This window comes from Actinia tenebrosa, unplaced genomic scaffold (genome assembly GCF_029948245.1).
Source record: "Actinia tenebrosa isolate PJP-AT-01 unplaced genomic scaffold, QUT_ActTen_1.0 PGA_scaffold1__47_contigs__length_23844297, whole genome shotgun sequence".
Classification (NCBI taxonomy): Eukaryota; Metazoa; Cnidaria; class Anthozoa; order Actiniaria; family Actiniidae; genus Actinia; species Actinia tenebrosa.
The window spans coordinates 12,624,443-12,638,778 of record NW_028292578.1 but is presented as its reverse complement, the minus strand read 5'-3'; the positions used below and the strand labels follow the sequence as shown (position 1 = coordinate 12,638,778).

The 14,336-nt window shown below is 37.8% G+C and overlaps 2 protein-coding genes across 3 annotated transcripts; one reads left to right on the top strand and one right to left on the bottom strand.

The window, feature by feature from the left end:
• Positions 1-24: 24 nt before the first annotated feature.
• On the top strand, positions 25-10,335 carry LOC116303953 (arginyl-tRNA--protein transferase 1). Of its 2 annotated transcripts, none has more exons than XM_089032670.1 (14): positions 25-137; positions 1,819-1,882; positions 2,368-2,430; positions 2,664-2,746; positions 3,071-3,202; positions 3,302-3,402; positions 3,589-3,693; positions 4,170-4,298; positions 4,702-4,734; positions 4,964-5,030; positions 5,718-5,932; positions 6,119-6,236; positions 8,360-8,424; positions 8,702-10,335. In XM_089032670.1, the coding sequence occupies exons 1-14, from the start codon at positions 47-49 to the stop codon at positions 8,876-8,878; spliced, it is 1,443 nt and encodes a 480-aa protein (XP_088888796.1). In that variant the 5' UTR covers positions 25-46; the 3' UTR covers positions 8,879-10,335. The 2 variants fall into 2 exon arrangements, with proteins under 2 accessions (XP_088888796.1, XP_088888794.1); XM_089032668.1 differs by having other exon boundaries at positions 4,678-4,734.
• LOC116303949 (glutathione S-transferase theta-1) lies at positions 10,214-13,125 on the bottom strand. Its single transcript, XM_031713575.2, has 4 exons — positions 13,035-13,125; positions 12,252-12,370; positions 11,568-11,687; positions 10,214-11,242 (listed from the first exon to the last, which is right to left on the bottom strand). Exons 1-4 carry the CDS (start codon positions 13,107-13,109, stop codon positions 10,864-10,866), a joined length of 693 nt encoding a protein of 230 aa, XP_031569435.1. The 5' UTR covers positions 13,110-13,125; the 3' UTR covers positions 10,214-10,863.
• Positions 13,126-14,336: the final 1,211 nt, after the last annotated feature.

The window sequence follows — 14,336 nt, the reverse complement described above, 5'->3', positions numbered from 1 at the left end:
AGAAACCTTGAGCTTGGGCTACCTATGGCCGATCAACTAATCCAAGATGGCGGGTCCATCGATAGTCGAGTATTTTACAGGAAGCGAAGGACATCGTTGTGGTTATTGTGGAAGCTCAGATACCAATCGCTCAAACGGTAAATAAATCCATATTAAGCTAAACTTCTGCATTGAGTCTATCAAAAGCGAAAATTTAGGTCTTTATGGACAAAAAATAAAATTGTTGTGCAAAAAATACGCCGCGATTTTTTTTGACGCTTCGTTAAATTTGCTTAGCATTTTTGGTAAATTTTGAGATAAACTTTCAGAAATTCTTTTAATCATATGAGTAATGAGAGAAATATTAGATTATTTAAAAATATTAGGCTTATGAGCTTAATTACGAAAATGAAAAACGAAAGAAATAAATCTACTATATTCTTTTATATTCCCTTTAAATTTAGATAGATAGATAAATAACTTTATTTAACGTCGACATGTACATACAATATGTGAGCCAAAGACTCGTTATAAATATATTCGAGCTGATATAAAATCTAATATAAAAATATATGAAATCGAATATTATGCTACTTTAAATACAAGGTAGATATCTAAGGTATGTATGCAAATAAATAATTTATTCATAGTCAGTAAGTATGAAATAGATATGTTGGATATAAATATCACACTCATCCACCAAGAATGCACACGACTCCCATACAGCCGCCACAAACAAATATAGTAGCTATATGAGAGCCCGGAGGGGTACTCCCCTATATTTGCTATATGGGTACGTGCTGCCAAACAGGGTATAGTTTTCAGCTATTTTACTCTGGTACAGGGTATATGAAATCTAGCTCTCTCCTCTCTGGAACAGGGTATCCATTTTTGCAATACAGGGTATGATTTTCAGCGATCTTGCTCTGGAACAGGGTATGAATTTCAGCGATTTTACTCTTGAACAGGGTCAGGGTTCAGCAGGCTCAGCGGCACATCCCCACCTTAAACGGGCAAGAGTACCCCCCCCCCCCCGGGCTATATGAGAGCTGTGCACACCCATAGTGAATATGTTAAACATTCATGTTCATAATAGATTATTGAGGTGTTCTTGTAAAGAGAATATCTTTTTTGATGATATTAAACTTGATATTGATAAAAAAGAAATGTTGTAAATATCGAGAATATGACTAAATGCAATTTAACTCTAATGTTCGTAAATGTAATACTAGCACAATGTATCACTGGATGTAGGTTATTATTATGGCGCCCGGGGGGTACTCTCATATATGGACTATACGGGGATGATCCGCTGAACAGGGTATGGTTTTTTGAGCTTCTTATCATAAACAGGGTATGTAATTTCACTCAAGTTCCAAGTTCTTCCTGAGTTTCCAGCCATATTCAGGGATTCTACTTTCATATTGACTGAAACTGGTTATTATGGTCGTAAAAAAATGATACGTGAGATGACATGATAATTGAAACAGGAACTCAGTACAATAAATTATAACTTTTGTCATAAACAGGGTCCACAAATTTGAGTTTTTTTTGTCATAAACAGGGTACCCTTTTTAGAATCCCAGCAGAACACCCCTACCCAAATTCTGGCGGGGCACCCCCCGGGTTATGGCACTATTAAATAAGTTCAAAGAGTCAAGATATCTAAGTTCTATAGGAGATAATGAGAAAAACAAGTGTACTGTGATATATAAAAATAATGATTGAATCATATAAGTACATTACACACCCACCACAAATGCACATGGCACCCATACCGCCACCACCCATAGAGAATATGTAGAAGCTATCCGAAATGAATTTTTTTAACGTTTTCAGGTATGTGGGCACATAAGTTAACATGTAAGGATTATCAAGACTTAATTGACAGAGGATGGAGAAGGTAAAGTTTGAGATTATGGATTATAGATCACCATGGTAATATTGTGGACATCATGGTAACACCATTGAACTAGTCACATTGGACTTATTAAACCATTGCTTACTACGGATGTCACCGATCTGGGTTTTCATGCAAGAAAAATATGATTCTCTGCTGACGAACATTAACCTTTTTAGTCTGCATTCCTTTCTTCATGTTTCGACATCCTTTTGATAATTGACACTTACTGACAGGGGGAGGGAAGGGGAGAGGAAGGGAAAGAATGAGAGGGGAGGAATGAGAGGGAAAGGATGAAGGGAACAAATGACAAGGAAAGAATGGAAGGGAAAGAAAGAGAGGGGAAGAATCAGAGGGAAGGAAGAGGGAAAGGGAGAAGAAAAATAAAGGGGATAAGAGAGCAGGAGTTTTCTTGCTATCTATTATATCTTGCAGGTATTTTCTTGCTATTTTTCTTGATTATACATATATATTCTTGTTAAAATCAGAAGTGGCAAATACTGCTATAAGCCCTTGATGAATCAAACGTGCTGTCCTGCTTACACCATAAGGTCAGTTAATGCTTTTCTAAATTTCTCACCTTTAGAGACATATAGCCTTCATCATTTCTTCCCCAAGTATTTCCATAGGTTAATAAAAAATGGGCCTTTCTCTCAATATTTCTTTCAAATAAAAATATTCTTGCTAACTTTAGAATTAGAATTTATAAGAAAAAGTAGTGAAAAATATAACATTTCTTATTCTTTATAAAGAATAAAATATGACTTTTTTCCCCATCTTGTAGATGCAAAGCCCTTGAGTTCAAAGCAACGAAATCACAAAAGAAGGTGCTGAAACACATGACAAAATATTTGACAAGTGACATAAGTAAGTTGGCAAACCATAAACTCCATCCCTTCCCCCCCTGTGGAAGAGGGTTGGATATTTTATGAAACCTCACAATATTTATACCCTCCTCAGAACCTCCCCACCCCTTAGAAATTCTAATCCCCCTCTGTGGGGGAGGTATGGATATTTTCTGGAACTACACAATATACCCTCCTCAGACCCTCTTCATTAATCAAACTAATAATTAATTGTAATAAATATTGTCTATAGATCTAAAGTCTATGTTTAGTGTTCTGTTTGCAAATTGGTTATAATAAATATAATTTTAGTGTATTATGTCGTGATATGAAATTGTTCTCCCAGAAATGAAAGAAATGCATGGGAATGATGATGAAAATCAATCAGGAAAAGATAAGGATGTTAAAAGAAAAGATTCCCCATTAAATCCAGATGAAACGGTTCAGACTGATCACCATAAAGAGAAACCTGAACCACGTAGGTATCTGTTTATAGACTATGCAAACATTTTCCGCCACAAATACTTAACCCTACTTTATACCGAATGTTCTTGAAATCTTTTCCATGCTGCTCTAGGTCCAGGGTTAGGACCTGATGCTAATAAGCCACCATGTCGTAAAGCTAAATTGATTAGAAAAGAAAGAAAACGACAGAAACTTGCTGCCAGTGGAGTTGAGGTAAAATTGTTGTTCAGGGTATACCAAAAACCAGCTCTATGTTCCACTTGAGATGTTGATGATGTTGATAATGATGATGATAAATAATGATGGTGATGATTAAAGATGATGATAACGGTGATGATGATGTTGTTGATGATGATGGTGGTGAGGATGATGATTAAAGCTACATGTTTTGTTTTACAGTGTGACTCGGCCTATACCCAAGCAGGCCACCAGAACACCGCAAAGTCATTGGAAGACTTATTATTTGAGTATTCCAAACATTCAAATATTCTACACAAACTTGAGGTAAGTGCTCAAAATTTCATACTTATTTTGTGACTAAGAGCTTGAAAAATACCCTTAAATATAATTGATACCCTGAAACAGCCTGATTTAAATCAGGACATGGCTAACTTACAGATAGAATCCTGAAACGATCTCTGGGCTTTTCTAAGTCAGGGCACGGCTAACTCACAGATAGAACCCTAAAACAACCTCTGGGCTGATCTAAGTCAGGGCATGGCTAACTCACAGATAGAACCCTGAAACAACCTCTGGGCTGATCTAAGTCAGGGCACGGCTAACTCACAGATAGAACCCTGAAACAACCTCTGAGCTGATCTAAGTCAGTGCATGGCTAACTCACAGATCAAACCCTGAAACAACCTCTGGGTTGATCTAAGTCAGGGCATGGCAAATGATAAATTAATTATGCAAGTAATACTAAGCTCTATTTTGAAAGACATTGTTTTTCACACTCTTGTTTCTGCAACAATTATCAGATCAAATTGGTTCATGCAGACATGGAATCTGAGGAGTTCAAAAGCACATTCAAACAATCTTACAATGTGTACAAAAACTATCAAGTTAGCATTCATAAAGACCCTCCAGACAAGTGCACTGAAAGACAGGTAACTATAGACCTATTTTGAAAATCATTGTCACACCAAGAGCCTCAAGTAACAGGCCAAGGTTCCAGAGAACGTCGGTATTTTTAATCATAATTGATTTATTCATGGTTCATGCAAGTGGCTATAGCTCTACGCTAATTATCATCTCAAGCAGCCTTGCTTGGAGCAATTTGTGAAGTCCATAAATGAAAATGCACCATGAATAAACTAATTACAGCTAAAAGTACCGGCATTCTCTGCGGTCTTGGCTTGTTGCTTGAGGCTTTTGGTGCGACAACGATTTCTAAAATAGGTTTATGTGATTTGTCCCTCTTTGAGCTGTTTTTTTTCATGAGCTATTCTAAAAATTAGCCATTTATTTTTCTCTTTCCCCTACTAGTCTCTTACACCATCCTTTTTTCAGTTCCAGAGGTTTCTTTGTGATTCTCCATTGATGGTAAGCACCATGAAACAGAATAAAAGTTATGATGGATTTAGTTGAGAAAAAGTTTTACATGTTGTATCAAAACATGGAAGTAAAAACATGACGTTGGGATGGGAGGGAGGGGAGGGGGATGGGAGTTAATTGGATTTAAGTCACTTCAGCAATTATGTAAAATAATAAATGTGAAATAAAAAGCGTGTAGAACTCGATATAATTCATAGTATATTGTCTTATAATGCAGCATGATAAACGCAGTGGTGCTCCACACATGGGATATGGATCTTTTCACCAGCAGTACTACTTGGATGGCAAGTATAAATCTATTGGACTGCCTGTGGTGTGAAGACAGAGAGTAAAATCATGAGCACATTACTTGGAGAGTACAACTCACATCTATATTTAGAACAGCCTCCAATCCCTCAGAAATTATAGAATAAAGCTCAAAGCTATAGCCGCCATGCTGGAATGGACAAGAAGTACTAATGAGGAATGCTTTGTTATTTGGCAACAATTCGAATCTTAAAATAACTAGTCCAAGAAAATGATAACTCAAGATAGGGGTACTAGTCGTACGCTATGGGTAATAGGCTCCTGATATAATACGTTTCAAGATTGTTCAACAACACTGTGCAACGTACAATGAAACCTTCACCTTCAACCTTTATTTGGAATAGCTGTAAATGAAACTCAACCTATAAGCCTGAAGCGAGATGACATTTTACCCCAGTCTCTAGACCATAATCCTTTTCACATTGCTTTTGTTCTTTAATTATGACTATTGTTCCTGTGCTCTCTAAGGAATCAAAAATTTTAATATGAAAGAATTTAAAAAACTATTATGGTATAGAGTCGGGGGTAAAACGTCATCTCGCTTCAGGCTTATTAGAATACTGTACTCAAGATCTTTGAAATGATCAAAAATTTATATGCAAAAAGTTAAGAGGTCTATTAATAGCTAATGGTCACTATGGTAACTGTTACTGTCTTTCTTCTAGGTGTTCTCATAGCTGTAGCAGTACTGGATATTTTACCACGATGCGTCTCATCCGTCTACTTGTACTATGAACCATCCTATGGGTTCCTGTCTCTTGGTACTTATTCTACTCTTAGGGAAATTTATTTCACTCAACAGCTGTATCGACAAGTTCCAAGTATTGAGAGTTATTACATGGGTTTCTATATTCATTCCTGTCCAAAAATGAGATATAAGGTACGAAGAAAAAGCAGAATTAATCTAGTCTTCCTCCATAATGGGAAGAAAATGGTGGCCTTACTCACAGATTGAATAGCTCATGGCAAGAGTTTGATGCCTGGCTGGCCAGTGCATTGCACCTTAACTACTCCACTCCCATGGGTAACACAACTTTTATCTTTTTTCATAACTTTTGTTTTGCAGGGTAATTATTACCCTTCGTTCCTGGTATGTCCAGAAACTTACAACTGGGTTCCAATAGAAAAATGTCGACCAAAGCTGGACAGTAGTAAATACTCAAGACTGGACGATGTATCGCCAGGTGGGTTCTTAAGCAGTGAAGGCAGGCTCCCTGTGTTATGTGAATAAAATCGGGCTCTAATAGACCTCCTCGGCTCTGGAGCGCTTGAGCGTAATGTTGTCCCATTTCAGACCACGTGTCATTCCCTTGAAAACTCTTTGTTTGAGTTGTATTCATATTCAAGTGTCTTCTCTCTCATGGGAAACTGAGTGCAAACCTTAAAGGGCCACTTGGACGAAAATCGTTCCAAATTTAAAACTCTTTCATTCGAGCTGGAACTTTGCTGAAATAATCTTGAATACATTAAGAACCACCCACTGGAATATCTTTCTAATATTCGAAAGGAAAGGGCCAAAATTTTACGATTTATTTTCGTCCGCCATTAATTTCTTTGACTCACAGAATTCGGCTCAAGAAGACTGGCACGAGTACTTATGACGTCATTTACTCAACCCAAACCAAAACATTGGTGGGTAATGTATGTGCCATGTTCGTAAAACTCGGTTTATTTGGTTTATTCAGAAAATATATAATGTTTCATTCGGTTTCCTAACTACTATATGACCAAACAATGTCTAGGCGCTGAAATTTTTTACTTTCAATAATACTGTCGATCATAATTCGAAAATTTCAATACATCTCGGCACGCCAAGAATCACAACAAAGTAGGACGCATGGACGAGATTCTAGCGGTTCCATCGCGCGAAGTGACTGAGATATTCGGGATTTATTCGAATCATTTTAAGGATAACAACTTTTCAAGGTATATTTACATACAAGGGCAAAGAGCAACCCCACAATTTGGGTCCGCGAGACATCCGACACAATGAAAGAAAAATCTACGAGCTGAGTGACAGACGCCGCTGTCGCGCGAGTAATAAATAAGAAACCTTTGACATGTTCTTTTACAAAGATAATATTAGATAATCGTATGTTTGTACCTATTCAATGCATAATAAACATTTTGAAGCAAATAATAACCGTCCTGTAGTAAACCAGCTAGGAGAATTACGAGCTCACATTTTAAATTATTCGGCACATAGATCTAAGTATATTGTCACAAATCTTTATATCACAACGCAGAATTCATAACATCAATCACTATTAGATTACATTGAAACTTCAAATTTAAGATCTTTATATCATGGACAGTATGTAGCAAATACAAATAATGAAATGAACGTAAGGAATTTTTATGAAAACCTCTTCCCAAGCAATTCTTCTTCTTCTAGTTCGGCTTCATCTTCATACATTATAACTTATGGTTCTAACTCTTCAGGATTGACAAAGCGAGCGTCCAAAGGAGTTTCCATTATATTTGAAGAGGTATCAAAGGTTTAAAAAAAGTCTGTTTAGAGATTCTTTTCACGATAACGCGTTTAAAACATCAAATAAACTTCAGGTGATTTAACAAGAAATGTATGGTCAAAACGACGCTAACATGACGGTGTTGAGTAAATGACGTCACAGCGTAAAACTGCTGTACATAATGACTCGTTGGCCGTGACACAAAGAAATTAATGGCGGACGAAAATAAATCGTAAAATTTTGGCCCTTCCCTTTCGAATATTAGAAAGATATTCCAGTGAGTGGTTCTAAATGTGTTCAAGATTATTTCAGCAAAGTTCCAGCTCGAATGAAAGAGTTTTAATTTTGGAACGATTTTCGTCCAAGTGGCCCTTTAAACAAAGAAATGATACTCTAGGGAATGACACATGGTCTGAAATGGGACAACATTACGTCAGAGCAGAGGAGGTCTATAGCAGTTCTGAGGATGAGGAAAAAGCTAGGTTGAGTTGGTATTGCATTGTGGGGCAAGATGGCATCTATTTTGTCCCACCAGATAGCCATAGACCTGTCACTCATACATCGCTTCATTGCCTCTCCCAATTCTTCGTTTACTTACAAGCTTCACACACTTTCATCGTTATTCTTATGAAGGCTATTGCAAGTTATAGCCGAAATGTCATGTTTAATCAAATCTACGCATGTATTCCGAAATCCTTCTAAAAAAACTTATCAAGTTTTGATAAGTTTTGATTGAATGTATAAGGCTATTTACTGGATCTCCCTTCATCCCAAAAACCTTTCTACAGGCAGCCCAATCTTATTGCTCATAGTCTTTGTCTGTCTCTTTTTTATAGTACCACCAAGCACAAACATCAACTCTGTGTTGATTCTACACGACCGACAAGCCATGCCATACCAGGTAATAATTCCTCTAGTTACAAAACTGTTTACAAAAATTGACCCCGTCATTGCAAGAGTGCTGTACAATTTTTTGTGTGTGCCCCTTCCTTCCCATTCCCTGCACTACAACTCTGTACGAGGTTATTGCAAGGTTTACAACCTGTTGTCCTTTTGTTTTGTGCCTGATCTCTTTTATGCCCCCCCCCCCCCCCCACCCCCCACCCCTTACTCCCAAATCCCACTGCCCCCATCCCCGGTACAAAGTGAACAGTCCCTAAACAAGATCTTTTCAATAGATTTATACCATAATAAAGGCAACCAATGCAAGTGAAAGTAATGATGATGATGAAGAAGAAGATGATGATGATGATGATGGTAATGACAACAAAGATGATGACACTGAAGCGATTCAAGAATATGCAGACTTGGTTGGACCTGTTGTGGCATCACGAATGTTGCTATTCCGAGCATAATTATTATTTCATTAGTAAATTTTAATGGAAAATGAAAACACAATCTACTAGGTATCTGATAGCTCTCATAACATCTTATCCAAATGGATTTGAAAAATAGACAATAATCAGGGTTCGTGCTACTCCTTGAAATCCTTGAAAACTCCTTGAATTGAAAACACGTTTTTAAGGGCACTTGAAAAGCCCTTGAAAATAGAGAAAACGCCAAAACTCCTGGGATACTCCTTGAATTTAATGCAAACTTAATGCTATTTCTAACTTTCCTTTTAAAATATATAACGATTAAAATTGATAATATAATAATATAATAATAATAATAATATTTATTTATATAGCGCTAAATCCACTAATTGCTCATTGAAGAGTTTGCGTATATTTCGTAAATAGCCTAGCTGAATATCTGGGTACTTTTGGTAAGAATGCGTATATTAAAATTCTGTTTTTCTCAGCTAGTGGCCCCGGCTGAATTAGCTGCACTGTAACATTGAATCAATGCTTAAACCACGTTCTAATACAAAAAACTTTGTCCTTGAAAATCGAATTTTTGTGCTTGAAAAGTGCTTAAAAAGTCCTTGAATTTTGTAACGAAAATGTAGCACAAACCCTGAATAATGTATTCATTAATTATGAGAATAATTGAAGTAGTTTGATGTAAGTTATTTCCAGGTGAATAAAACAAATAGGTTCTTTGAGTTTGATAAACGGTGCATTCTGGTCTAGCTTGGGTGCGGACAACTCTGCATAAGACAACGAACAAAAGATGTTTGTACTGAAGCTGGAGTGCAATGCATCTTGTTTATAACTCAGAAAAGCCCTATGCCGTTTCATTCAGGATTGCAAACTACCTCCAAAATATAGAAAAAAATACTTTCCATTTGTTACTTTCCATTTGTTACAGTAATTTTGACTGTTTCTGTGTTGTAAAAACATGAGGACAGCCAATCACGTTCTGTTTTATAGTTCTATAGTTCTTATTATTTTTTTATTGCCATTTAGAGTTCAATATTAGCTAACATTTGTTAGAATTTCTGGCTAATTTTCGTGTGATTTATATATTTCTGTAACCTCAACAACTTCTAAAGACATCCTGGTTTCTCAGACAGAAGCCAAAACAAGAGAAATTGTGCCATGATTGGAGTTGCCTGAGGTGTAGAAGCATAAGATAAGGATTATTTTTAGTGCGTGAACTGTAGTTGTAAACAACACTAAATAAGGTTAATTCGTTATTGCGGAGGTGATGGGGGACATCACATAGTGATGGCAATAAAAACTGGGTGTTTCATAAGGTAAATTGTAAAGCCACTATAGTCATGGAAAGTCAAATGAGTAGGAATGAAAAAAAAAAACACTTAGAATTCACATTTGTTTCAAACAAAATATTGCATGTCTAATCTGAAAGCTAAGACCATTTTGTATTTTGATATTTGGATAATTAAATAAAAATTATTCTATCTTTTGATTGCATCTGGATTCCTATTGCATATTTGAACCTGATTATGACAGCTAATGTTTCATTACTCCTAGTTCTTGCACAGAAATGGCTTCCCAATGTTTCAATACTTCTAGCTTTTGCACTGAAATGGCTTCCCAATGTTTCAATACTTCTAGCTTTTGCACTGAAATGGCTTCCCAATGTTCCAATACTTCTAGCTCTTGCACTGAAATGGCTTCCCACTGTTGCAATATGAACATCCAAAAGGCTTCCTATTGTTCTCCTATTCTATGACACTTAAATGGCATATCATTATGAACATCCAAATGGCTTCCTATTTTTCTCCTTATCCATGACAATTAAATGGCATCTCATTATGGATGTCCAAATGGCTTCCTATTTTTCTCCTATTCCATGACACTTAAATGGCATCTCATTATGAACGTCCAAATGGCTTCCTATTTGTCTCCTATTCCATGACACTTTAATGGCATCTTATTATGAGCAACTAAATGGCTTCCTATTGCCACAAAGATATATTTGACAGTCCCCATCAAACAGACCTCACATCCCCAATGCTCTTATTAAACCCATAGCAAAACTGCCTGGCTTTTTCTTCATGGGTGTGGCTCACATTGACATAATCACAGTTAGCTTTCACATTATTCATCCATGCCTTGACCTTGGGCCATGGAGAAAAATCGAAAGACGCAAATTCAAGCAGCGACAGAACTACAGTCACCCAGCTGTCGGCAAATGTCTCTCGATCGCAAGACAGAAATGGAGATTTGGAGAGGTATTGGTTTTCCAAGGTGTTGAGGTGGAACATGACCTCTGACTTGCCGAAGCTGATGAGTGAAATGTTGGATTCTCCAGGGAGGGAGTCCTCTTGCCGTTGGAGTGATGGGTAGACGTAATTATGTGCAACATCTCTGAAAATTAAGTCAGAGAATCACTAATGAAAGATTGGCCTGAGGGTGCCGAGTTTGCTCTTATAATTTAAATAATTCCAAAGTGGGTAGTGGAGAAGAGAGGAGAAAGGAGTAGAGGGGTTAAGGGCAGATCAAGGAATCAGAGAAAGAGAGAGGTCTATGGCTAACCAAAATAAAAAAACCTAAATCTGTCCATGGGGATGCGAGTCTTCCTCCTACTGTCTTCCTCCTACTGTCTTCCTCCTACTATCTTCTTCCTACCGTCTTCCTCCTATAGTCTTCCTCCTATAGTCAATCCTCCTATAAATCTGCTGCTGATGTTTACCTGGTTAAAGCAGTTGCTGCCCAGCAGATAATAGACTCAATTCTTGCTCTCACCTCAGGTGTCTGGCCGAACCCTGAGAAGCCGGTATATTTTTCAGCTAGGTACATTACAATCGCAAGACTGAAAAGTGAAGTGAAATTATCATTACACCTTCACAACAGAAACCATGTACATATATGTCTAAATAATAAAAACATGCAGTTCCAGACACACCTCCCCCCAAAGAGCAGGATTGGAATTTCCAAGGGGTGGGGTCTGAGGAGGGTATATTGTGCAGTTCCATAAAATATCCATACCTCACCCACAGAGGGGGACTGGAATTTCCAAGGGGTGGGGAGGGTCTGAGGAGTGTATATTGTGTAGTTCCATAAAATATCCATACCTTCCCCACAGAGGGGATTGGAATTTCCAAGGGGTGGGGAGGGTCTGAGGAGTGTATATTTTGTAGTTCCAGAATATATCCATACCTCCCTCACAGAGGGGGATTGGAATTTCCAAGGGGTGGGAAGGGTCTGAGGAGGGTATATTGTGTAGTTCCAGAAAATATCCATACCTCCCCGACAGAGAGAGATTGGAATTTCCAAGGAGTGGGGAGGGTCTGAGGAGGGTATGTTGTGAAGTACCAGAAAATGAAAAAAAATTACAAAATGAAGCCATGAATGATTCTGGTTGTTTGATTCTTACCATCCTGTTATGGTATTTTTATCATCTATTATCATCGGCACTGACCCTAGAGGGCTCATCCCAGCAAAACCAACTGGACGAGCATCATCTATATCAACCATAGTGAACGTAATCTTGTTCTACAGAATATGAGAGTACATTGATCCACTGTTTAGTCTTGGTCAAATGAACAATAAGCATGGGTGGATGGGGTCTGAAGGGGAGGGTGAAGACAGCTCTGGATCTTTCACTATGCCACCAATCCCCTCCCTTCCCTCCCCCTTTTTTTAAGTACTACCAGACCAGGTAGAGTGACAATCATGCCCGGAAAAAAGCAGTCGCTAATGATGATTAATATGAACGTACCTGGTTACATTCAAAGTTAAATTGCCGCTCTGGGCTCAGGAATGTAATCAGATATGTTTATCTTAATCGTCATTGGTGACTGCTTTTTTTCAGGCGCGATTGTCACTCTACCTGTTTTGGTAGTATTATGGCACCCATTGTTGGTCAAGGGAGGGGTGGGTAGTATTTTTTTAGGCTTCCAAAATCTTTGAAAAAAACCATAAAATCATCTACCCTGGGCCATTCCAAATAAATTAAATTTTCCTGTTATTACTTTCTCTTCCTCGAAATGGAATGCATATTTTCTCGTTTCCTGCATTTCCTTCATTGAATATCGTTGCCATGGCTCACGAAAGACAATATTATCAAATAAAACAAAACTAAAAAATTCCCCATAAATCCCTATTATTTAGGTCCCTAGACTAAAAGTAGAGTTTAATCAATCCAAAACGAACTCACCCTTATCATATAAAGCCATACAACACGACATTCAACGCAGTCTTTCCGAAGATAGAAAGTCAAAGGAGGCGCCATTTTGTTTTCTTCTCTTCTCCTTTCTCCTCGGGACCAGATCTCTCGCCACTTCCAGGGATCGAAATACGGAACGCCTGACATTTTTGTACGGGATTTTTTTTCAATAATTTCTAAAACACTTTTAGGAAGACTAAAACTTTTATTTTTCTGGGATTTATTTAAGAAAAGAGTGAAGTATTCTAGAGACTTTTCAAAAGTGATTTTAATTACGTATTACAAGGCTGTTAGCTCATTAATAAATCTTTAAAATCTGTTGAGCAAAAAAAGCCCTGTCGGGGGTATAGTGGGGAAGGTTCAGTCCCTTTTTTCAAAGGAATTATAAACCTGACCTTATATATACCCATTGGTTTTAAATGTGATTGTCCAGGTGAGTGTAGTCTTGGGAAAGACTGTTGTTGGTGATGACTGCATTTCGACAACCGGAGCTTAAGTCGTCTTCAGAGTCCAGTGAGAAAATGACACAGTCGATGGTATTTATACCTCTGGTATATGTATTTATACCTCTGGTATATACCCATTGTTTGTCAGTCTTCTTCGGTGTTAAAACTTTCGATTGAATGAAAATATTGGTGACCCTCCCTTTTGGCTTATGTAAGAACTTGATGGCCGCCTGCTTAATTAGTTCGCCCCTCCCCCCTCCCTCCCCTCCCTCCCCTCTAAAATGAATTCTCCCCGGAGTAACATGGCAAACGTCTTTCTCTCGTTCCAAGAGTCTTTTTTCCTCTCAACGGCCACGAAGTTTTTAATTTCCATCTTCTTGATTAAAAATCTCATCTACACTAAGCTCGCCAGTCTCTGGAATCCTTAGATACCTACATTTCTTTAAATCTTCAAGAGAATCATCATTCCCCACAGAAGAATTAAAAGTCAAATTCGCTAAACTAAGTCTTGGAACGAGACCCGGGAGGGAATATTTTCGTGAAGCATTCGGCTTTATCTCGGGAAGTTTTGTAACACTGTCGGTTACGTCCGCATCGTCTATACCTGTACCCCCTTCGTCAAAAACGTCGTCTTCGGCGTCCTTTTCTCGCTTGTACGCTAATAAACTTTCATGGAATTTTTTGATTCTTTGGTCAAGGTTGTCACGATTCTCGTCAATCGCCATCAACGGGGCGCTCAACTTTCGTGCACGGCTCGCTAATAAAGGAGTTTTAGGTGTTCCATTCTTCAACGCAAACAATTCCTGGCCTTTCAAAGGCATTCCTGGGTTGTTAAGTCGTTCAATGT